The sequence below is a fragment of the Curcuma longa genome, chromosome 8 (genome assembly GCF_044706935.1).
Source record: "Curcuma longa cultivar G26 ecotype Majalengka, Jawa Barat chromosome 8, ITB_CL_G26_1.1, whole genome shotgun sequence".
Lineage (NCBI taxonomy): Eukaryota > Viridiplantae > Streptophyta > Magnoliopsida > Zingiberales > Zingiberaceae > Curcuma > Curcuma longa.
The window spans coordinates 6,137,522-6,160,643 of NC_133868.1; the positions used below are offsets into that span (position 1 = coordinate 6,137,522).

The following is a 23,122-nucleotide window of genomic DNA, read 5'->3' on the forward strand; positions in this document are numbered from 1 at the left end:
TTTGTTATTTTTTGAATCATGGAGTCCTAAAAATTCATTGATGATATTGGTTAATGAATATCATATTGTTTTACGCTTTATAATGAATTTATGATAAATTTTATCAAGTCTTTATAAGTTTAAAAATCTACTATTTTTAATTTACGCTGTTGAATTCAGATTTGAGGGAAGAGATATGTTAAGGAGGCTTTCAGGATTATATTAATTTTGATTTAAAGTGATTCAGCGTTCTCTAGATTTTTGTCCAAAATTTATTAATGAATGTTAAGGAGAACTCTAAATCATTTCAAATCAAAATCAATGTACTTTTGAAATTTCTTTAATATATCCATTACTCATATTTGAATTTACTTTATTTGACAAAGTAAATTGAGAGTTGAATGGATAGAGTAAAAATTTATAGAAGAGAGAGATTTTTTTTAGAAAGATGAGTGGTATAATGAGAAAGTGAGGTGTGTTTTTGGAAATTTGAAATTTAGGTTCGTGAAATGATAATGCTAAAAGTTGCTCACCCCAATAAAATGCCGTTTGATTTATAATTGTTACCAGAAAAACAAAAAAAAAAAATGGATGCCATGAGAATCGTCTCTTTCAACAGCCCTGTTGCTACCCTGCTTCCCACAACAGTTTTATATGCCCAATGCAAAGGTTGCGGCCTATCTAATTTTATTACGCAAGAGCAATTTGTTCGATTACTCCTCCTGGACAAAAAAGAAAAAAAAACAAATTTAAGATAGAACTAAGAAATTGCTTGGTCACTTGCATTTGCGCTGTACACGAGAATTCCTGGAAGGAACCCTGAATTGTTTGGAATGCAGACAAGACAGTTACAAAATGTGCTCTTTGCTCCGCCATTTTTGAGCTCCAACCTCATACCATATACTTAAATTTTGAGTTTCGCTTCAGGGAGCTCCCCAACTGTCCGAAAGCGTCCCTCCAGAATTCCAAAGCAATCTCAACTGCTTAGCTTGCACAGCCTCGCACTGCATCTCAGCACCATAGTTCTTCCACTCCCACGAGAAACAACAACTGTCTTCTTCCACTCTATAAATACCTCCAATTCCAGAAAGCAATGCACAGTACCATTCTCATAATGTTGAAGGTCACCGCCCTCTTAGCTCTAGCAGTTGCCCTGGGCTTCGCGGTGGCAGGCAGCAGTACTCCGATCACCGACAAGGACCTCGCGTCCGAGGAGAACCTCTGGGACCTGTACGAGCAGTGGCGAAGCCACCACACGGTGGCCCGGGACCTCGAGGACAAGCGAAGAAGGTTCAATGTGTTCAAGAACAATGTCAAGTACATCCACGAGATCAACAAGATGGACAAGCCGTACAAGCTGAAGCTGAACAAGTTTGGGGACATGACGAGAGAGGAGTTCCGGAGCACCTTCGCCGGGTCTAAGATCGACCACCACCAAATGTTTCGGGGCAGTCGACGGGGAAAGTTCACGTACCAGAACGCCGACCCCCCTCGTTCGATCGACTGGAGGCAGAAGGGCGCAGTCACCGAAGTCAAGAACCAAGGCAGCTGCGGTAAAACGTAGATTAATGCACGAATGGATCCTTTTCTCAATAGCATCGAAGTTGTATCGATCGATCGATAGATCGGTTTTAATTTGCAGGGAGTTGCTGGGCTTTCTCGGCCGTCGCCGCCGTCGAGGGAATAAACCAGATCAAAACCAAGCAACTCGTCTCGTTGTCGGAGCAAGAGCTTATCGACTGCGACACCAAATACGATTATGGATGCAGCGGAGGTATCATGCAGCATGCGTTCGAGTTCATCCAACAGAACGGAGGCATAACGAGTGAGGAAAACTACCCCTACGTGGGCAAAGATGGCCAAGAGTGCAACGTCAAGGTAACTGGCGTTCGACCAACTACTCATTCTCTTCGATACATTCACAAACTAATTCATCAACTGGAATGCGCAGAAACATTCTCAAGTGGCGGCCGTGATCGATGGCTACGAGGTTGTTCCTATCGGCGAGACATCTCTAATGAAGGCGGTGGCTCAGCAGCCTGTGTCAGTTGCTATCGAAGGGAGTAGCCGAGACTTCATGTTCTACTCTGAGGTCTCGTACTCTGTCTCAGGCTCTCAGCGTTAGTTAGTTAGTTAGTTAATCTCTTCTTCTCGAATCGAAAGCTAGCTGATACGGCTGTGGATTTGCAGGGCGTGTACGATGGGGAGTGTGGCGTACATTTAGATCATGGAGTTGCAGTCGTAGGGTACGGGGAGACGAAGGAGGGGCAGAAATACTGGATCGTCAAAAACTCATGGGGGGCCGAGTGGGGGGAGAAGGGTTACGTAAGGATGGCAATCAATGGCACGAAATATCCTGTTGGGATTTGTGGAATTGAGGCGATGGCATCGTTCCCCATTAAGACATCTTCCAGCTCTGGTCACGAGGAGTTGCCGCTGAAGGATGAGCTTTAGGGCGATTTGCCGCTGAATAATCTGAATCTGCAACTTTTAAATGTTTCTTGTTGGAAGTTTGTTCAGGTTCTCCTATCGCACTCTGTGCACCTTGCCATAAGATAAACTTAGTAATGAATAAAAGTCTGTTTGCTTTCGATGGTACTGAAGCAATTTATAACGACAAGAAGTGCTTGATTTTTACTAATACAACTGCAGAATCCTACAATTTAACTCTTCAACTGATTAAAGCGATTGTTGAAGTTAAAAATGACTGAACTAAATTCATGGACTGAACCTGTTATTTATCGGCCTCCGGTTACTTACACGAGCATAATCCTGATCCCACCACCAAGGCCTCTTACCCTTAGTTCCTTCAATGATTATTTGTTGATCATGCATCCTAATGGCACCTTTTATATCCAGCAAATAAGTCATTTGCAAAACACAAAACATGACAAAACTGAGTGTGAGAAGAAATCTCAGTGCAAAAAGATGACTATTGGACTAGTATGGAAAGATGTTTTACCGACTGTGATTTGCTGATGGTGCAAGAAGAGACCTGAAAGCATGAGAAGCAGCATCCAAATCAGCACAAGAACCCTCCTGATACAACACCCCATTATTCTCTCACTCTCCTCTTGTTTTGTCTTGATTTAAATTAAACACCTTCACCAGGCCAAAGTAAGGAGATTTAGGGGAGCATAAATCTTGGTTTAAGAGTTCCATTCCGTCCCCTGTTCATCCCTAGGCGCCTAGTCAGCCCCTACAAGTTCTGCAAGGAGATTCTCTGCCTTCTGGGCTTTCTTGTAGTTTCTTGTCTCTGTGAGCTCCACTAGCACTAGCACTAGCAGTAGCAGAATGAGCACATGGAACTACCCAAGAATTCAATCAGCAGGCATGGTAATCATCTTAAAGTCGCACTTTAATGGAATGAAGAAATGTATGCATACATGGTGGAGGTGCAACAAGTACTACCTGAGGTTATAATATAAAGGGCCGCGTAGATCTCATAATTGCTTGCAACAATATGGTGAGAGTCAAAGATAAGGTCGCAATCAAATAAAGATTACAAGTAAAGTTTACCTACATGCTCAAATCATTATTTAAATTGTGAAATTAGCAAACCAGCGGCAGAATCTGACTATTAATTAAGATATGTAACGAGACAACTCGCACTAATAGGTTGTCACTAGTGAGGTTTGAGACCAGGCACATGCTTGTAGGCAGACAATACTACTTTTGTTTAAATTCTGTAGACTTTTATATTGGCTATTGCTATTGTGATCATAGGACTACACTTTTTTGCCGTTTGAACAGTTCCTAAACCGTAGGGAGAAAGTACGAAACCTTGGGTAATGATCATGGATTGGAACGCCAGCATTGAATTCTATATAGCTCTCTCTCCACTGCCTTGGAGTGGAATCTAGATAAGACAAGACAACGGGATCTAACAGCAGAAAGCATAGTAACTGAGAAGTCAGAAATATAAAAGCAATATTCTATGGGCGTTCCACTTTGGCAATACATAAACATCACTTTTTTGCAAGAATCATATAGATTGAATGCAAGCCAGGCATTCTGCTTGCAGTTTGCAACGAGTTTGACTGTCATGCTGCATTGGCATCTAAAGTCACATACCTCATGCTGATGCCTTCTAACCAGCCCCACAGGACACCAATTTGACCTACAAATTAAGTAGAATCAATACTTCCAATCAAGTTGATGAAAACTACTACAAAATGAGATCAAATTTTATGATAATACCTTGGGTTTGAAGTCATGGCTGGTTGTTGACAACCAAACAGTCAATAATTGTAAGAGTTCTTTTTACAAGCTGCTGGAATATCTCTTGGTTTATTATTGTAGCATCAGAGAACGAAAGCCTTACACAACGATGAAATTTCTACTGTGACTTAATAGTCACGGACTACGTACAATAAATCTTTTACCAAGACCTCACATTGACAAACTTCGTGCAATGAAGTATCCTTTTTTATTATTATTATACTAGCATCAAACAGCAATAATAGTTACTAGCATAAGATGGGGCATAGCAAAATATTGATCGCAAATAGCTGATAGTTGATAACACGTCAATCTACCTAATTACATATTGCTGCATAGCCAATTTCCTTGCATTATACATGTACATAGTAGGTAGAAATAAATATTACTCTATAGTCAACAAATCATCACCCTGGCCAAATATATTTGGAATCTCATCCCATTTTCCTTGCTTACGTGCTTCCCAATATCCCCCCACATACTGGTAACAATCATCCTCCCTATTTTTTCTGAACCACCTCGGTTGCCATCCCTTCTCTTGCAGCTTCCTTGCCTGAAATAGTGAGAATATTATTTTGACATTGGTCTTCGCTCACCCAAAAACAAAAATCAAGTGAGGAATTTCATAGGAGATGCATACAAGGGGTCAGCTGGGGGTATCTCAGAGAAAAATAAATTTAACTTTACCAACTATTTGTTATAATAAGAATAGGTGGTAAAAAAAATGCACATATTGATAAAAGACAATTGTAACATTCAAATGAACCAATCAGAACAAAGGCTGAGACAAAACACCTGTCTTTGTAATTGTTCCAGCCTAAGTTTCTCTGTATTTGCCAGCTCATATTCTCCATTCTCTAAATGTCTTTGATCAGGCCTTAAGCGGGAGTCAGTTGGAGGCAACTTCTCCATCAAGGATGGCATCAGCTCGTTTAAGGAAATAGCAAATGGTGTGAGGTTGTATCGAGTTTGATTTACAAACTTATCTCGCTCCCAAATAAGTACTGCTTCCGACATTGGGTCATAGCCCTTTGGCTTTGTAGTTGGGTCTCCTAACACATAATACATTGCCTCATCCCACTTTCCCAACAGCATTGCTACCTTGTCACCAGTTCTATTATCTTGCACAAAACCATGCACCTGAATAAGAAAGAAACTGCATGAAAAGGCAGAAAGCTGAATAAATTGTAAATAGGACAAATCAGAATTTCCCCTTCTACTTAGGGCCTCCTTTTTCTGAGGGAAGGATTTTCTTGGTCTGGGGGACTCTCTGAAACTCGTTTCATTTTAACCAAGATATTTGTGTTCCTCAAGTACTATAACAGTCCAGTGAAAGGAACAGCCAACCTATTTAGGATATGAGAATCTGTTTTTTTTTAGAATTCTCTAGGTTCATAGAGGAGTTATCAAGACATTTGTGAAATCACAGTAATCTCATTGAACCATCACCATATACATTCACTAAGGTTGAAAGAGTTAACACGAGAACCATTATTGTAGAGTAGTGTATCATAAGGTTTTAGATTTTCCAGTGGCTGAAAGGATGAAACTTTTGAAACAAGAAAATATCAAGGGCAAGGACTATTTGACTTAAGCATCAACTCTTAACTAATTAGTATCCTAAATAACATTCCTTGAAGAAAATGCATCAAAGTGGAGTAGAAAAGAAATCTTTGAAATAAAAATATCCTACATGTGACAGGAAATTAATATGTATTAGTTTGATTGTTTAACACAGTCAATTGTTCTGCTAGAAAGAATGTCACTGTTTTCTATAAAAATAGTTAAGACTTGACTAAGCTTTACATCTGGTCTTTGTTGATGTTGTGTAGTGTAAAAATAGGAGGTATATGAAAATGTTTTATTGTCATAATTCATAGCACAAAAGCCTAACGGTGATGCTACAGGACAGAAAGATCTGCATGGTCATAGCCATACCTGATGGGGATTTCGATCAATGATGGATTGTTCTTTGAACTTGAGTTTGCAGGAGTACTGGCCACTGCCCCTTATTCGCATAGTACCATAGTGATCACAATAAATTTTCCCAATAATTATGTTATATATAGAAGTAGTGACTTTACTCCACTGAAATGTCTCTCCGTCTTCAAACTGAAGAGTCAGTAACCCAATAGGATCAAGCTGAATAGATCGACCCCAGAACTTTCCTTTTAGATTAGAATCGCCCCAAAATTTCCATCCTCTACCATCACAGTGACAAGCAACAACCATTGGATGATGACTCACCTGAAAGTAATAGGCTTACTAAATTTAGTAATGTCATGTTGAGCCAGAGAGAATAGAGCTCCAGGCATAAAAGCACAATATTGAAAAGAAGACAAATGGCATTAGAAGGATACGGAGAAAAATTAAGGCTTTTGTTGTCCAAAAGAACAAGAAGGAAAAGGTCATATCCATGATAACTTAAACCATGTAGATCAGTTGATGCTAACATAGAAACTTTACCTTCTCAGAGAAGAAGCGCAACCCCTTGTCTGGATAATCAGCTTCATATGTCTCTCCGAGAAGAGGGTTGAAGGGTTTGCATTGTCGGCCTTCAGTTGAAGCATAACCAGATACAGCAAATGCAGCAATATGTAGAATCCTCATTAGGCTGTTTCCCTGTTCCATTTTCAGCAAATTCACTTGTAATCAGCATCACAGAAGTAATTAATGTAATGACCCACATTAAGAAAACTTCACAATTTGCATGCTTATTTCTTCACACAAATGAATATTAAAAAAAAAAGGTTCTAAAAAAATCATTGGTATCATTGTGTATGAAAGAATAATCATAATGTAAAAAAAGCTATAAAAGAAACATCAGTATAGTTTTATGTTCTAAAGTAAAGAGCAGACCAGAAGAGAGATGGATTCTGATAGTTAATTCTGGTCTTGAAGGGATGTTCTATCTCAAGTCAGCTCATTCAAACTAAGCTCCAACTAAGTTTTAAAGAAATTGATTGTTAACCCAAACCAAGAATAGGCAATCACTCCAACTAGAAGATACATATCTACTCAAACAATGTATATATTATTATTTTTAATTAAAAATATTTTTTATTGAGTCATAATTAGATTGTGTCTATTTTATTCAATCATAAAGACCTACAAGGCTGATCACTTAATAAAGTTCTATTCCTCTCTTCCTCTGGATGAGATCACCTCCAAGGCATGTTGATTCTTTGTAATACCCCACAAGGCTTCTGTATGTTTTAGTTCACCAAGCTGCTTCTGTTCAACTTCCTTGAGTCCAAGACATACACCTTATTCACTCTTATCCTTCAATTCAGGGCACACCTCTAGTCATACTTGAATGCATACTTATGTGTCTAGAGCTTCTCCAAACACATTTTGTTTGATACAAATCTGTTTCAACAACACTCGAAAGTTTCCAATAGACAAACTAGTTTACAGTCACTAACTCATCATCTTGCTGCCAAGACAGGTGAATTTTTTCATATCAGTGAAACCTACCTTCAATTGCTTTAGTTGCATTTGCTTTATGTATTGGAAGTATTATTTGTTTACTTGCTCCGCAAATGGAGCATTCCCACACCCACCCACCATATTCTGGGAGAAATAGGCAATTTCTACCACCATCTTGAAGCTACCTCATGCGAGCCTTATGTTTCCATAGCACTTCTTGGAGTTAAACCTTAAGCATGCAGAATGAGTGCGGTATCCTTCAAGAATTTCAACCTAATAGCAAGTTAGCAGCTGATACCATGCATATGCAAGTGGATAAAATCAAAAAAAGAATTCAAATTTCAGAAGGCTTAGGTCAGATTCTTACAATTACTGCATTAGTTACATGTGATGAGTGAAGTTTGTTGAAACATATATGAGCCTCTAAATGAATAACAACACAGAAAGCTGGTTAGTGATTTCCTACACATGAGAATTGAAACTAACAAAGTCTAACCCAGCTTATGGAACGATACTGAGAGAACCCAACGTGTCATGAGGAAATTTACATTCTATAAGGCTAGAAACTGATTCATTCATTTTAAATAAGCTATGTAAATGGTGATCAACCAGCACAACTGTCATTCAGATAGTCTACCACTATGTCCACAGGAAAGTAGTTTTTTTACCAAGTCACAAATTTAATTCAAAGGTAGCTAATGGTTCGACAAAATTCTACTCATACCATGGCAACTAATTGGTAGGTGAAGTGGTAAAATGAAAAAGAGCCCAACAATAAGATGCATACATCTTTCCCTGAATGAGCACAAAAGTGGAACATTGAGTTGGCATCATGTTATGGTATAATGGATCAATTATAGACTCAATAGATAGTATTTCCATCTATTAGACATGCAGGCATACTACTCAATTCAAGGTTTATAAAAGCGTAGGATAAAAAATAAGACAAGTCAAAGATCCAAATGTTTGCATGAACATTAACATAATTGGAAAATAAACAGAAAATATAACAAAGAGGACTAGAGAGGGTTCAAACACAGAAAGGTGCTCTTTGGTCGCCACTGCAATAAAGATGTGAGTAGCAACCTATACAAAAAATCTAAGCACTTTGGGAAAGGATTAATTTATATATATTTATTAACTAATGAAAATCATATAAAATTTGCTAGGAAGTACCTTGAACAATAAGTTTAGCTAACAAGCACTAATACATGCAAAATGTAGATAATTATTTGGTACATTATTAAGAACAGGAAAAGAAAGCTGCAATAAACCTTTCATTAAAGAAGTATTATAAACAACAAAAAAATTTCCACTCTTAGATATATCAGCACCACATTTTAATCACCAGCAAGGTTGCTTAAAATTACAAGTGCTAGTTCCAACAGAAAAATATGGGTTAGTACATAGGATTCTATTAAAAAATATTTAATGGACAAAACCAACGATTAGGTAGTCTATTTAACTTCTAGAACAAATTTCAGGGGTCTAAATTTTAAAATATCATGTCTAACAAACAATAATCTAAGCAATCAGTTTATAATATTATCCAAATGAAAATTTTAACTGATAATAATCATACCTGTCTGCCCCACTCTAATGCCCGATCAACCAAGTAGGAATACTCAAGATCCTCGAAGCATTTCTGGAGGGAAGAAAGTGGCTCGTTGAAGTAAACTGGAAGACAGACACCTGAAAGATCCTTCCCAATATTCTCTTTAATTATCGACCACAAGCCAACAGGCTTTTCTTTTTCCTTTGGCTCGGGCAATTTGTTCCTCCTCTTAACATAGGGATACTCAATTCTTCTGACTCCCATAACCATATCTTGAAAATTGTCAGGAAACATGGACTCAATACTACAGGCTGACACAACACAGCCATTACCCATGACTTCCCTACTACGGTAAGAAGCACTTCTTAGTGACTCAGCAGATAAAAAGTCCCTTGTGTCAAAGTATATTCCATCATCTTCATCTGTATCGACATCTGCACCTTGACTTTCATGGTCAACTTCAGAGTCAGTTCCTGTGCCCTCTGAGATAACGGAATAGAAATCTGAAAAGATCAAGTACTTTTTAGAAATGCAAAACCACAAGTCCATCCAAAATGAAGTGTTTCAACATTCAAATAAAAGAGTAGTTGATTTTTCTATCTAAAACTTCCAGTAATAGTCAGCTGGCACCTTGAAAAGCAACAGCTACTCACATATTGGATCTTGATATTTGTGCTAAGGGCATTGTAGATAATGGGAACTTAAGAAATTAAGCTGCAGGTTCAATGAAAATAAAAGATGATACTTTTGGACACCATAAGGAAAAGAAAAAAAATTGAAGGGATAAAAAAAGGTAGAAATGTTAAGTCATTATTGTCAGCTTTGACAAACTTTTTCTATTGGTGAAAAGCTTTGAAACACTTTGAGTACAGGTACACTTGGCTTCATGCCATAACTTTATAAATTGTGTAGGCTATTCACCTTTTTTTCCTTACGTACCACTACACCCTTGGCTCAACCATATGCTGCTCAAGTTAAATATTTCTTCTCTACATTTTGAAAGAATAGCTAGCCAAGAATTTAAGTTCACTTTTCATATTAAGGAATCGAAACAACAAATTTTTTGCACAAACACTTCAGGACTTCTAAATTTTGAAAATTGCATCTGTCATTCAAAAGTTGATAAATCACATGTACCTTTTAATATATTAATTTTATTATATATGCCCATGACAATAACATGCATCCAAAAGATTAATTAACTATCGTTTAGAAAATATGTTAATTACCTAATATAATCTGAGTTTGCACAAGATTAAAATGCATGTTATATTAGATTGAATGAACCAAATACCAATTGAGTTTTTTTTTTCCTAAGCACGTGGGCAGATATGTACCTTTTTTCAGAGAAAGAGAAGAGGGGGGCAAATTTGTGAGATAACACTGTATTTAGGCTAGCTAATAAATATGAGAAGAAAAAAACTGAGTGGTTTAATCTAAAACAACTATAACAAGATCATCAAGGAACCACACCATAATAGATTATCCAGATCCCCTCCCATGAAGTAATAGAAATTACCATGACAACATATATTGCCAAAGGAAAAATGTCATTTAACATAATAAACAAGATTACCATCGGCAAAATTACTGGCAATCTAGCCCTTAGACCTTTGTTCAATCAATTGCAGGTTTCTGTATGCCTGTGCATGATTTTATGAGACTATTGCCCATATTTATAGATAACACTTAATTTTTGGCTTTTATATCAGTAATATCCACACAAGAAACCCTAGACGTACTGACCGCTAAATCTTCCATTGACCATCCCTAGTTGTGCTTCACGCTCCTTTCTTTCATCAACCACTGTGGTCTCCAGTTCAACTTTCTCTGTCTGCAATTAAAGAGACAATCCACCAGAGATACAAGTTATCATACAGTATGTATAAAAATTCAGGAAGATATGTGATACAATACATAAGATGATAAAATGTTAGCAGATTTTGTTCTCATGTCTTGCTTAAGTCTTTTACCTATGTTTGTAACATCAATTGGCTTAAAGAAATGCCCTAGTGTCGTATCCATGTCCATTCTCCTCCCCATTTCACCTTCCTTGCATGGGGCAGAAGAATCCACCTTCAATCCCTCATCTCCCTGGCCTTTCGTGAGCCCACACATCAGCAATCAACTCAAGTTATTCAAGAATTGAATAACCAAAAACGGAGAAAGAAGAAAAGATTGTAGTGAACCTAGAGGCATATATGCATGTTAATATCAAGAAATTACTTATAATTTTTGGAATGGATTAATAAAATAGATACGAGGAGGGGACTTACTGAGGTATCTAGATTTTTCCAAATAACATGATATCAGAGCCCTCAGTACCTTGCTTGGTCCCTTCCTCTTTCCATGCCCCAACAGCTCTTTTTCACCTAGAAGGCTCTTCCATATTCGAAGTGGCTTGTCATTGACATCCACTACAAATCCCAATGAATTCATAGTTGCTATCAGCCTCAAATTATCCCTTCAGAGACTAAAATTTTTGACAATATTGGTCGATCTAACTTCACGTTGGCATCTAAAACTATTCCCTCCTTAGCAATTGAGCACCAAAACACCGAAGGCACTACTCACTGCTTTCACCAAGCCCTACAACATAGCCTCTGCCTATGTCAAACCTCTTGTGTGCAATATTCTCCAACAACACCTCTAGAGCTTCACTGTGAGCACCTCTCTAATGCATCCTTAAGTATACCACTATAACTTTCCCTCATATTCCTCTAAGAGTGATGAACATCGCATGCCACTCCCTATGTCGCCACCTACAACATTATAGCTTCTGGATCAGAAGGGTCATTATTTCTACACAACCCTTGTGGTACCACAACTTCCTATTCAACAAACCTTGGACAGCACCCCCATGCAGATTGGGATCACCATGCAATTGATACTATATCTGTTGCCCCTCCTTGATATAGTTCTTCACACAATGGACCAATCAATCATTAGTAAATCCTCTAAAGATCCCCTTAATTCTAAATTATTGAATCTTCGACTACCTCCTAATTACTTACTACCATTGAGTTTTCAAAATTTTCTAGTTCTATGATGATACCACAGAGAAACTAAATCATAAGAAGTACCTCAAAACTCGAGCTACTGAGATTCCTAAATCCACTAGAGGCACATGAGAGCATATTGGTGCCCAATTATTTTGCCTCCTTTGGCAGTCCATTGATATGATATGCATCTTCTAATGCTTCATCTCTTGTAAATAGCACTAATATCAAGAACCTACCTGTAATTTTTTACATTGATTAATAATATACATAGGTAGAGGGGATTACCGTAACTTGATTTTTCTCCAAAACAAAGATCATACAAAAGGAAAGAAAGGGAACTAAAATGAAAAGAAAAGAATAACAAAGAGAAGATAAGAGAAATCAAAACCAAAGAAAAAACAAAAGAAACATTATAAAATGTTAGAAACAATTATCCTTAACATACAAATAGAAAATATGAAGAGACTTAGAAAACAATTTATAAGCAAATAAACAATATAATCAAATTTATGAAAAAGAATTAGAGAAGAGGGCAAGCAACATTTGTCAAATAGTACCTATATCAGTTTCTCAAAACTCTGCAGCATTATCTGTGTGGAAACACAAATTCATGCAAATTTAAGGTAGGGTAATAGAAATGCTATAATTTCAAGGAATTGTTGCAGAACATTCATCAAAACAACAAACTCACTAATATTATCATTCAACGGCAATTGAAGAGCAAAAATAGTATTTTTTAAAATATTTGAAAAATAAAAATGAGATAATCATCTATAGAATCATAAATATTTTCTAACTGGAATGTTTATGTTCCACATTAAATAAATATACAGTTTTTAATATTTAAAGTAAGATATTCTGTAAAAAATAGTAATCCTTTTTGTCAAAATCTTAATCACGCATATATTCCCTGGAACTAGCCCATATTGATTCTTCGTATGAGTAAATCCAGAAGTAATTTTTTCTTTTGTTAAAATCACATTCTATGCAAAAGAATCAGGCTCTGCTGTAAATTCTTGTTGCTAAATCATGGAATCCTTGGTGTCCATGTATGGGAGTAAGTCTCGCTCAACAAATGGATTTAATCCTGTTGTGGTGAAAAGAATCCTGCATCACAATGGGATTAGATCTTGGATGGATAGTGATGAAGCCTGGGTAACGTGGGCATATTTACGATCTAGATTGAGGGAAATGTAGTCAGATATCACTTGAGGTGAATCCTTTAAAGTGAGATCCGAGGCATGCAAAGGCTTCTTAGCCCCACATTACTAAGTCATTTGATCCTTGGTGTCCTTATATATTGGAATGAAACTCATCCAACTAGACGAGTCCTTTTGTGGTGAATGATTCTCTTGTCACTTTGACTCTAAGAACATATCTAATTATATTAGACACACTCAATTTCCAGTTTCAGAGTTATATCACTTGGTTCTGCTGAAAACTGCAAGGGTCAGATGTGACATACACATAATCGTCATGAATGATCAAAAAGAGATGGATTTAGCAGAATAGGGGTTTAATATGTCAAGGAGCTTTCTAGCTACAGAAATATCAACTAATTGGAAACAAGCAGACTCCACCATTTTCACAGAAATAACTAATATGCCACCCACACAAAGCTTGCCTGAGAAGTGACTTAAACATTTCCCCTCTGTTCCAACTGTTCTATAAGAATGTAGGGGAGAAATTTTACCTCAAGCTGTCTCAATGTATCAAGTAGAATAAGATGTCTCTGTTGCAAGGATTTTAATTGGTCCTGCAGCTCAGAGACTTCAGATATCATAATAGACTCGCATTCCTTAACTGCTGCTTCACTTAGTCCTTCCTGCGTCAATTTCGCTCGTAGTTTCTCAGTTGAGACAGTAACCTCCACTGAAGGTTCAGGTTCATTAATTGCCAGTGAACGAGCAAAATGATCCTTAGCAGACAATAAAGCATCAAGCCATGCAGTACGATCTTCTCTAGAATCACACCGTAAATGAAGAGTTTTAGTACCAGTAAAAATATACAGCCTTTTATCATCTGACTTGCTGACACGAACTGAAGATACCTGAAAAATATCATTCATTGTTCACATGTTGAAATTATACACACCGACAGAAAATAACATTGGTTATCAAGATTTAGGAGGAAGTAGGCTTCCTCAAGATTTAAGAGGATGTAGCAGGGCTTACTCAAGATTTAGGAGGATGTAGCAAGACTGATTTAAACATTATAATGGAAGTACTAATGAAAATTTTTTAAGCCATTAGCAGAGGAGAGCAGCATACTTTAGGTCTTTTAGTTATGACAATAGTTAGCTAATGTCAAAGATATTGAAAAGAGAAGTATTTAACATAAGGCAGCAAAATATGTAATGCAAAAGTGCAAGCAAAGCTCAATTGATGGTAACAGTAATTGTTATACGGAATGGAATTTCAGCCCTCCAAGTCTGATTTGGTTACCACTTTTTTTTGATATAGCAATGAATATTTAGAGGAGGCAGATAAGAAACTTATCAATATCATCATCATCTCAAAGTTCAGTAGACTTATACTAATAAGAACATGTCCAAGTCAACAAAGGTCTTGTGTTTTAATTGAGGGGAACAATAGTGGAATGAATTTGAACTATGTAGAGAGCAATGGAAAACTATGTAGAAGGAGCATCAATTTGACATCAGAGCCAATGTTTTCAGATATCTATTGGAAGTACCAATATCAATCTCCAATATTCGCTGGAAAGAAAAGATGCATATTGACATAGACAAAAAATTAAAAATAAAAAGACAATCTACATGTGGTAAAGGCCAAATCTTCACTGCTGAACAAAGAGAAGCCCCTTATCTCACCTTCAAATGTACCTCCCCAAATGGCTTCCACCGCTGCCCCGGGTTCCCTCCACTCCCCATCCCCAACTGCTGCTCCTTCTTCATCCGTCTCAACGACTCCTCCCCGACAACCCTGACCCCAGACTCACGCCCGGCCGAACCAACCGATATCCGATCCGGTCCATGGACCTTATAGTAGGAAAATACCCCGTCTTGCAGCACGAACCATCGCGACCGCCACCCCTTCCCATAGTTCACCCACTTCCATATTACCCCTGCGACCACCCCATTCCCACTCCCTCCCCTTCCCTCCCCACTCTCCAGCGCCTTAGCCTCCTCAGCTTCCGTCTCAACACACGCAGCCGCGTCAGAGTCCGACAGGATCATCGGGGCCTGGTTCAACTTCTTGCTCGACGAGTTTCCGGTGGGACTCTCAGCCCCAATCGTCGGCTTCGCGGATTTGAGCCCCACCATGGACGAGGGATCCCGGTCGCCCCGATCCAGCGACACAGGCGCAATGCAGCAGAGAGGGTTCATCTCCGGGGCGGTTTCAGTGTCTCAAACAAGTAGACGTTCCAGCCAGCAAGGGAAACAATCAAGAAGAAGGGATCAAGAAGAAAGAAACCGACGACAGCGGCTCCAACTCAGCGAAGAGAGGTATCGCCGGAGCAACATTCGAGTGACCCATTCGGATCTGACGGGGGCGAAAATGAAAAGAAGCGAGAGAAAAGGAAAAGACGAGCGAGGCAGATCCATTAAATTCGCTGATCGACGCAGCAGAAACGGCGGCAGTATCAGCGTCAGCAGCAGTGTGGCAGGCGGTGGGCAGTCGGGGAAAGAGACCGCGATGGGCACCGGGCGGATCCCGCGCTCGCTCCCCCATCACGATCCACCTTGCAATGCCTCCTCATTCTCGCCAAGCGCGCATGACAACGAGGACGCCCATCCGGTCGCGACAAGAGTACAATCCATGTGTTGGTTCGAGAAGGAAGGAAGGAAAATTCGAAGAAACAACGCGATGGGATCTGGTGTTGGGACCACGGCTACGGCTGACCTTGCAGTGGGCTTCACGGCTCACCTTGTGTGTGTGGTGCTGGTGTTTTACGGGACAGGCATCAGTCGGTGCTTTTTCTCCAAAGAGTGGATCCGTACTGTATCGTTGCGCTATCCTATCACCGCGCTGCCCTCTGAACAAGTTAACGAGCTTCCGGAGCAGGCCCCACAGGTCGACACCAGTCATCGACGGGCCAGGACGATTCGTGGCGGCAAGGGAAGAGTAAGAGCGCGAGGAGTAGCGTACCGTTCGGTTTTGTCTTTAGTGACGGAGGAATATTTAAAAGGGAGAAAAGGTAAAATGAAAGATGAACGTCGCTGGTGCAAACGGGCATGATAAAAGGGAGGTGGCAGGTGGTGCTGTTGAGCAAGCAGGGGGCGGTTTGATGGCCTCTTTTCTTCCCTTTCTCTCCATGACACATTTGTGTAATTTTTCGAATTTATGACTATTTATTGTATTGGGAAATACGACTGCTGTTGATTTTCATTGATTGGGTCACGTTTTTTTAGCCCGCATTTATGATAATTTATGGGGAAATTGTTGGGTTCTCAGATATCGAATTAACTGTTTTTTTGTAAAAGTTAGAGGGGAGATGAAGGGGGAGGAGAGACCACCTTGGTTTGTTGGCCTTCCTGCTTGAGTTCTTGACTCCCAGGACAACTCTGACGCCGACGATGTGCCTGCAAGAGAAGGTGTCGACCAAGGTGAACCTGACAGGTTGCTGGCCTACAGCCATGAGTCCCACGGTGCTAAAGCAACCCTCCTGGCGAACAGCAGGACAGGGTCGTGGATGATGTCGATGTGGATGGACACCCAGGAGTGCTCGCTGCCGGACGTACCGAGGTAGATAAGGCAAGGACGGAAGGCAGTGCGCCGGAGATGGTGTGATCATCGTCATCGCCAATACCTTCGCCGTCGATGGTGACGTGATCATCTGCCTAAGAACAACGTGGTGGGGCCGGCCGTAGGCGAAAGGTGGCGTTCGTCCGCTGTGGGAGTCCATATGAGAATCACACTGTCAACCTTTTTCTTCATCGTCTGAAACTGATTTCATTAGTTGTTTCATTGGTTCGATTACTCTTCCGGTTGAAAAGAGCGTCTGAACAAGTCACCGGACCCTCATCGGAGCGGGCGTGACATAGGAAGAGGGGTCGAGTGCGACAAAACCTCCAGGACCTGTGAACACAGCAAGCGTGAGTAGGAAGATCAGGGGGTGCCCCGGCGCAACCACTCCGGTGCTCAAGTTAAGAACAGCAGGAGGAAGAAGAAGATGAATAGTAAAGGACTTGAGCGCGGAAAAGAGTAAAAGAAGAAGATACCTGCTGAGGAGGGAATGATCGTAAGGAGAGATATATACCTGTCACATTATCATCAAAGAATATCCCATCAAGATTAATGAAGTGTCAGGAACAATCGAGTTCCCTGTCCCATCGCCGATAAGGAGCCATCTTGTCATGGTTCATGCAGGTGTCAGAGAGATGGCGGTAATAAATAGGGATGTGGACTTGTCAAAAGTCGTGATAGGATATGTCAAGGCACTGTAGGGCGCTTCGTCGATTCGGCCTGATAAGAGGTCCGCATGATGAGGGCGGTGGCCGCCTGGTGATCTGGGCACTACATGCCCTCATTCGGCGCTACAGCCGAATGGGGGTGTAACCGAATGGAAGTGCGGACGAATGGGCGATTCGGCCACTGAGCGGGCCGAGTGGACGATTCGACCACTGAGCGGGCTGAGTGGACGATTCGGCCACTGAGCAAACCGAATAGGCGACTCGGCCATTGAGCAAGCCGAGTGAGTGAGCGATTCGGCAGCTTATTTGTCCCAAACCGAATGGGATATCAGTCGATGGTTCTTTAAGCGAATAGAAAAAGAAGGGACTTGGTCAAATCAAGTCTACATGTGTGGCTGACTAAGCCTTTGGGTGAGACCAAGATCGGACTTAATCGAACCAGAAAATCTCTTGGATTATCCCAGTAACAATTATAAATTACGATCGATGTTCTCTCTCTAATCAGATGCCATCGTGATGGAAAATTGAAAGCAAGGTGTTGCTGGCGTTTCGTTACCCTGCTTTATTGTTCTGTCATCTGCATATTTAATAACTGAATTGTCATGCTCACCATGCAGCATCAACCATTGCAAGTGTGCATTAACTGAGATCGCTGTTAAGGCAGTTTTTCCTGTTGCAGATCTGGAGAGTAAAGATGTAGATTTTGGAATCGATCGAGGTCGAAGGTAAAGTTGGTGTAGAAATGAAAGACGTCGTATTTATGGCATTGCAGCTGATAAAGATATGGGCCATCCCTCACTGCAAGGAATCCCTCCAAGAATGACAAGGGACGTTAAATTGATCCATCATCTATCAAGGAAGGAACCAATACCTGTTTGCCTATCCTTCTGTCTTCAGATTTTTTTTTTTAATGTCCCTGTTGTGCCCCAGGAAAGTCTCTTTGACAAATCCCCTTCACCTTCCTTCCTTTTCCAAGTCCTACAGATGCACAAGACATGGAACAGCCATTAGTCCTCTTACCACTCATGTTGCTGTCACATTGTTTTTTTTCCTTTTCTAATCATACAGGTTGAAGCAGTGGAATTCAAGTAGTTTCGCTTGTCTTCACAAGATTCTGACAAATCCTAAGCAATCATTTACTTGGGTGGCCTGGCTATACCTTTCTTAGCTGGTTGACTGGACCAAGATATAAATTTTCAGAATTGCACGAGCCAAATTAAAGCAACCAACCTACCTGTTAAGGATGATGGATCCACCAAATTGACGCATGGAGGGGCATCCGTGTTGACTTCCTCGAGCTGGACCATGCATCTAACAGGGTGGGTTCTTTGTTATGTACACACGAACATGAACTATGAACAGAATGAGTTGTAATGTTATATGAACAAAGAGGTCTTTGATCGATCAGTCACAATGTGGGTGGTGATCGTGGCGGTTGGCAGCGACTGAGGTAGAAATAATGCAGGCAGATGCCATAACAAATTAAAAGGAACTGAACTGCAGAGAATCAAAAGGTATAATGGTGCTAGTGCAGTCAATCAAGATTGATATCGACGAGCTCTGGCGTCCCACTTTCTGTCTGCTGTGCAACAAGTTCGATCCCAAGTTGGCCCTTGTCCCCGGCTCCAAAAGCATACAGTTTCCCAGAATCTGTTAGAGCGAAGGTATGTGCATTCCAGTAGATTGAGTTTGTGAGGCTGATTTGAACTACCCTCTCATTGATGTTCTTCAGTGAAGTAACTAGTTTTGGGCTGAGCACGTTGGCATGCCTGTTGCCCTGCAAAAACAGGATCAAAGCTCAAGTCAGCTGATACATGCATACTGCTGATCAGCGTCGAAAGGATTATAACTAGAGGAGCATGACAAACCTGAGCCTCGATGGCAGTCGAATGACCCAAGCTCGAGGATTCTCCACAGCCAAATGAGTAGACATCCCCAGTGTCGGAGACGACAAATGTAGTATAGTCACCAGTTGCGACATGTACAGCCTTGATATTGCCCAGGGATTCTACCACCTTGGGAACAGATTCACATTCCTCGTTCCCATGGCCCAAGCAGCCATAGCGTCCCCATCCCCATGTGCATACACGCCCATCTCGTCCCACAACAGCAGCATGCCAAGCACCTGCTGCAACTACCACAGGTTGCAGGTTTAGGGTCTGAAACTGCTCGATCAACCTTGGGTACTTTTCATCCGTCCTTGAACCATGCCCAAGCTTCCCTCCCAAGCCACAGCCCACAGAGTAGACAGACCTGCATCATATAAATGTAAAGGCATAAATTTGGCATTGCATTCAATCCTCGGCCTGTGTAGGATATGATACAGATAATTCATGCAGTAGAAGAGCCAATGAAGCATATAAAAGCAAATTGACATAGTTGAATTTAAGCAGTTACTGAATTTAACCACTGGTATGTAACTTACATGCCATTCGATTGGCAGGCCAATGCTAGCAGGTAACAATAGCCAGCAGCAATCTGAACCACTGGTATGTTTTCAAGAGGACCTAGAAGAAGACGAGGTACCGGGTCATTCTGTTCAGTCTGATGGCCAAGCTTCGACTCAGTCCCCCAACAGAAGGTGTAGACCCTGCCTTCTCGAGAAAGAACGGCAGTGAAGAAGTTCCCGATTGCTGCCTGAACAACATATATATTTTTCAATGATTCCACCAACTGGGGAGTAGTTACCATGGCGGATCCTTGTACTGCATATTCCGCCTCTCCAAATGAGTCCTTTCCAAATGCATAAACTCTTCCAGCATCACTGATCAGCATTGTTCTCCCTCCTCCAGCTGCTGCTTGTATAATCCTAATGCCTAGCAATGATCTGTGAAGCAGTAAATGTTTCCCGTCCTTGTTATGTGTTAATGTGCATCGAGCGTACGAAGCAACTGGAAATTGAAATGAACCTTATAAGTCGAGGTCTCCACTCCTCTTCGGTGGTGCCATGCCCAAGCTGCCCTGAGTTGTTGGACCCAAAGGAATACACTGATCCAGAAGAAGTCACAGCAATGCTATGACCAGGCCCAGCGATTGCATGAGAATTTTCTCGTCGGCAACATGCCTCACCGGCCAATATATACCTAAGTACTAATTTCCAGGATCCGCCACAGCGTTGTTTAAGAAAGTCCCTCTCTTCAGCAGACATAGGCTTAAATATGGCCCGTTTCTGGCACATGTCCAGAGCTGCAAGCTCGGCAATAGATAATTGAAAGTCAGGAGTAAAATTGGCAGGCTTCCTGAAGAATGTACATGTTGCCTGCCACAAACAGCAGAATCCATCAGCGGCAATATCAATTCTATGAACAAAAGAAACATCAGAATGCACTTGCCTCTAGATTAGCAAGATCCTGGGGATTCAAATTGCAAGCAGTAAGGACATGGAGAACAATTGAGGGATTTGCAGCCAAGGGGAATTCCCCTGGGGTAGAATCACCAAAGCAATGCCGCTGCATTCGTTGGAATGCTTGCTGCAATGGGGGCACAAGAGGGAGGGACGAATCAACGACTGTGTGAAATGGTATCGAGGAACTACTTCCACTGGCAGTGGCATCCATAGGGCACTGTCTAATTCTTAATTCTCAAACCTCAAGCACTACGGCTAATTCAAGCTAAAGCTTGCATCATCGAGCACCACCTCCAGAGTACCACTTCAAGATAGTGACAAATGGATGGAAGTGGTAGTGAAGACCCCAAACAATCCTTCACATTACTTTTAAAGTCAGTGCTTCCACAATCACAAGTCAGATATGCTGAGTTTAATCCTCCAATTTATACAATTTCAGCAGATCTTGGTCACAAAGTATATTGACATATGAAGAACCTAGTTGAATAAGAACAGAGAGAAGATGGTTAACATCTCAGTCATATCGTAAGTTAATTGCATGGGAAACCATCCAAATAAGGGAGCAGAAGCAAACCGCAAGTCAAAGCCATACAATTACAAACGTAAGAAAGACAAATCGAGAAACATTTATGTTCAGAAAAATGTGACAAACTGATACAAGACAAGTAGGAAAAGCAATCATAACGCAAATGGAGATTGAGGATTTAATCAAAGAACTGAAGCAAGATTGCTCAACAAAACAAGTTCAGAAGCTTTGGATAGGATAAGTCTTTGTTTAAAAGAGAAAGAGAAGAAAATTCACACAGGCAGGATTTTAAAGCAATTACTCAAGAGAAGGTGATCAAGTCTAAGGCTGGAGCTCAAAATTATTGTGACAAGGTTCGTGAAAATTTTAGAAGCAACCTTTGACCTGGACGATCTGTAGCAAGTCTCAGCCTCATATAAGAATCCCCTCAAAAAAGGGGGGAAAGTACAGGAAGGAAGGAAATGATCCAGGCGGTATCAGCTTCCAAACAAAGCATATTCCCAATGATCTTCTCAGAGAAAAGTATTTCTCTCCAGAAGATATTTTGCTCAACGCATCCAACAATCGTCACTAGATTCTGTGAGTTTGTTGCACACACCACGGAACAGAAAACACAAGGCAAAACGCAATCTTGTAGAACAAGTCCAGTTGACAAAAATGATAAAATTAAAAAATATATATATGAACTCACAGAAGAAACATACAAATGCCCACAAAATGTATTCTAACAGCAATGAGAACAGGGAACATATAGTTCTTTCCCTCGACGGAAACCAAATATGGCATCTTTAGGTCAACTTAGAAACAAAATACCAACTAGAATCAATACAAAGCTTCCTTCCCAAGAAAAGAGATGAAATTCGAGGACCTAGAGGCAGACGATAGGACCGTGAAGGCAAACGGAGCAGGGAGAAGATGAAAAGATCATATTTTTAAGTCCAGATCGAGTCAGATCGTGCACGTAAAGATCAAGAAAAACGAAGTACATGGAAAACGGCTGCAAATAATCCAACAATCCCACCGGGAGCAAGAGATGCTACCGGACTGATGGCCGATAGCTTTTCCCTCGCTCTTTCCCCGATTCTTCTCGCGATTGCAATAAATTATCGCCCGAATCGGAGCTGGACGCGATCGAGAAATCGATCGCGAAACTTCCGGTAGCAGATCAGGATCGAGGAGAGGAATCTGATGGTGTGCGGAAGGTAGAGAGAAGTGGAGAAGACGGATGAGGAAGGCGAACACAAGAGTGATGAGGTGTCATCAAGGTGGAGGGCAGCCCCCACGTTTTTACGCAAGCGGGTGCGGCACGGAGAGCCACGTCAGCTCCCGCGACGAAACTTAACGTCCGTTAACGCGTTGCTTGACGTTTTCCGATGGGGAGGTTCACTGCCAACTGGGCCGGAGTTTTCCGGGCCAAGGCCGGCCGGTTTAATTCACAATGATCTGTTAATACCTAGGGTTTACAATAATCTAATTAATTGAATTAAACACAGGTAAAATAATTTAGGTGTAATGAAGGCTAACTGGGACCCAATTAGAGGCTTTGGGGCCCCAAATTGAACCGATTCGGTGGCAATTGAGCTTTGGTTTAAATTTAAAAAGTAAATTTACTACCTCGGTCCTTTTAGAATCAGTTCAAGGAAGATTAATTCAAGTACAAAACTGCAAGTCATTAACTCCTAGGAATTGA

The 23,122-nt window shown here is 40.7% G+C and overlaps 3 protein-coding genes across 7 annotated transcripts; 1 reads left to right on the forward strand and 2 right to left on the reverse strand.

Moving 5' to 3' along the window:
- Positions 1 to 1,093: 1,093 nt before the first annotated feature.
- On the forward strand, positions 1,094 to 2,433 carry LOC141833478 (vignain-like). The gene is made up of 4 exons (XM_074720935.1): positions 1,094 to 1,532; positions 1,622 to 1,857; positions 1,931 to 2,071; positions 2,170 to 2,433. The coding sequence occupies exons 1-4, from the start codon at positions 1,094 to 1,096 to the stop codon at positions 2,431 to 2,433; spliced, it is 1,080 nt and encodes a 359-aa protein (XP_074577036.1).
- Positions 2,434 to 4,409: 1,976 nt separating this feature from the next.
- On the reverse strand, positions 4,410 to 15,677 carry LOC141832976 (oxysterol-binding protein-related protein 1D-like). 2 transcript variants are annotated; one of them, XM_074720342.1, is made up of 8 exons: positions 15,017 to 15,677; positions 13,880 to 14,236; positions 10,931 to 11,018; positions 9,212 to 9,687; positions 6,667 to 6,822; positions 6,139 to 6,447; positions 4,996 to 5,340; positions 4,410 to 4,753 (listed from the first exon to the last, which is right to left on the reverse strand). In XM_074720342.1, the coding sequence occupies exons 1-8, from the start codon at positions 15,530 to 15,532 to the stop codon at positions 4,586 to 4,588; spliced, it is 2,415 nt and encodes an 804-aa protein (XP_074576443.1). In that variant the 5' UTR covers positions 15,533 to 15,677; the 3' UTR covers positions 4,410 to 4,585. The 2 variants fall into 2 exon arrangements, with proteins under 2 accessions (XP_074576443.1, XP_074576444.1); XM_074720343.1 differs by lacking the exons at positions 13,880 to 14,236; positions 15,017 to 15,677 and adding an exon at positions 11,158 to 11,312.
- A 2,620-nt stretch (positions 15,678 to 18,297) lies between these two features.
- On the reverse strand, positions 18,298 to 22,676 carry LOC141833591 (ultraviolet-B receptor UVR8-like). Of its 4 annotated transcripts, XR_012602230.1 has the most exons (8): positions 22,473 to 22,676; positions 20,893 to 21,383; positions 20,470 to 20,819; positions 19,986 to 20,387; positions 19,429 to 19,813; positions 18,795 to 19,337; positions 18,432 to 18,538; positions 18,298 to 18,358 (listed from the first exon to the last, which is right to left on the reverse strand). XR_012602230.1 is itself a non-coding variant. In XM_074721069.1 (6 exons), the coding sequence occupies exons 2-6, from the start codon at positions 21,115 to 21,117 to the stop codon at positions 19,095 to 19,097; spliced, it is 1,605 nt and encodes a 534-aa protein (XP_074577170.1). In that variant the 5' UTR covers positions 21,118 to 21,383; positions 22,473 to 22,676; the 3' UTR covers positions 18,298 to 19,094. The 4 variants fall into 4 exon arrangements, 1 of the variants encoding a protein (XP_074577170.1); XR_012602228.1 differs by having other exon boundaries at positions 18,298 to 18,538; XR_012602229.1 differs by having other exon boundaries at positions 18,298 to 18,538; positions 22,419 to 22,676.
- Positions 22,677 to 23,122: the final 446 nt, after the last annotated feature.

What these genes read in the sequence shown, in the direction of transcription:
- LOC141833591 (XM_074721069.1), bottom strand. Translation starts at nt 21,117, where the DNA reads ATGGATGCCACTGCCAGTGGAAGTAGTTCCTCGATACCATTTCACACA. An exon ending in TGGAGACCTCGACTTATAAG is followed by an intron (nt 20,388 to 20,469) that starts GTTCATTTCAAT and finishes ACTGCTTCACAG; the next exon opens with ATCATTGCTAGGCATTAGGA. An exon ending in CGACTGCCATCGAGGCTCAG is followed by an intron (nt 19,338 to 19,428) that starts GTTTGTCATGCT and finishes CTGTTTTTGCAG; the next exon opens with GGCAACAGGCATGCCAACGT.
- LOC141833478 (XM_074720935.1), top strand. Translation starts at nt 1,094, where the DNA reads ATGTTGAAGGTCACCGCCCTCTTAGCTCTAGCAGTTGCCCTGGGCTTC. An exon ending in CAAGAACCAAGGCAGCTGCG is followed by an intron (nt 1,533 to 1,621) that starts GTAAAACGTAGA and finishes TTTAATTTGCAG; the next exon opens with GGAGTTGCTGGGCTTTCTCG. An exon ending in GCCAAGAGTGCAACGTCAAG is followed by an intron (nt 1,858 to 1,930) that starts GTAACTGGCGTT and finishes TGGAATGCGCAG; the next exon opens with AAACATTCTCAAGTGGCGGC.
- LOC141832976 (XM_074720342.1), bottom strand. Translation starts at nt 15,532, where the DNA reads ATGAACCCTCTCTGCTGCATTGCGCCTGTGTCGCTGGATCGGGGCGAC. An exon ending in TGCGCTTCTTCTCTGAGAAG is followed by an intron (nt 6,448 to 6,666) that starts GTAAAGTTTCTA and finishes TATTACTTTCAG; the next exon opens with GTGAGTCATCATCCAATGGT. An exon ending in TGGAACAATTACAAAGACAG is followed by an intron (nt 4,754 to 4,995) that starts GTGTTTTGTCTC and finishes TCACTATTTCAG; the next exon opens with GCAAGGAAGCTGCAAGAGAA.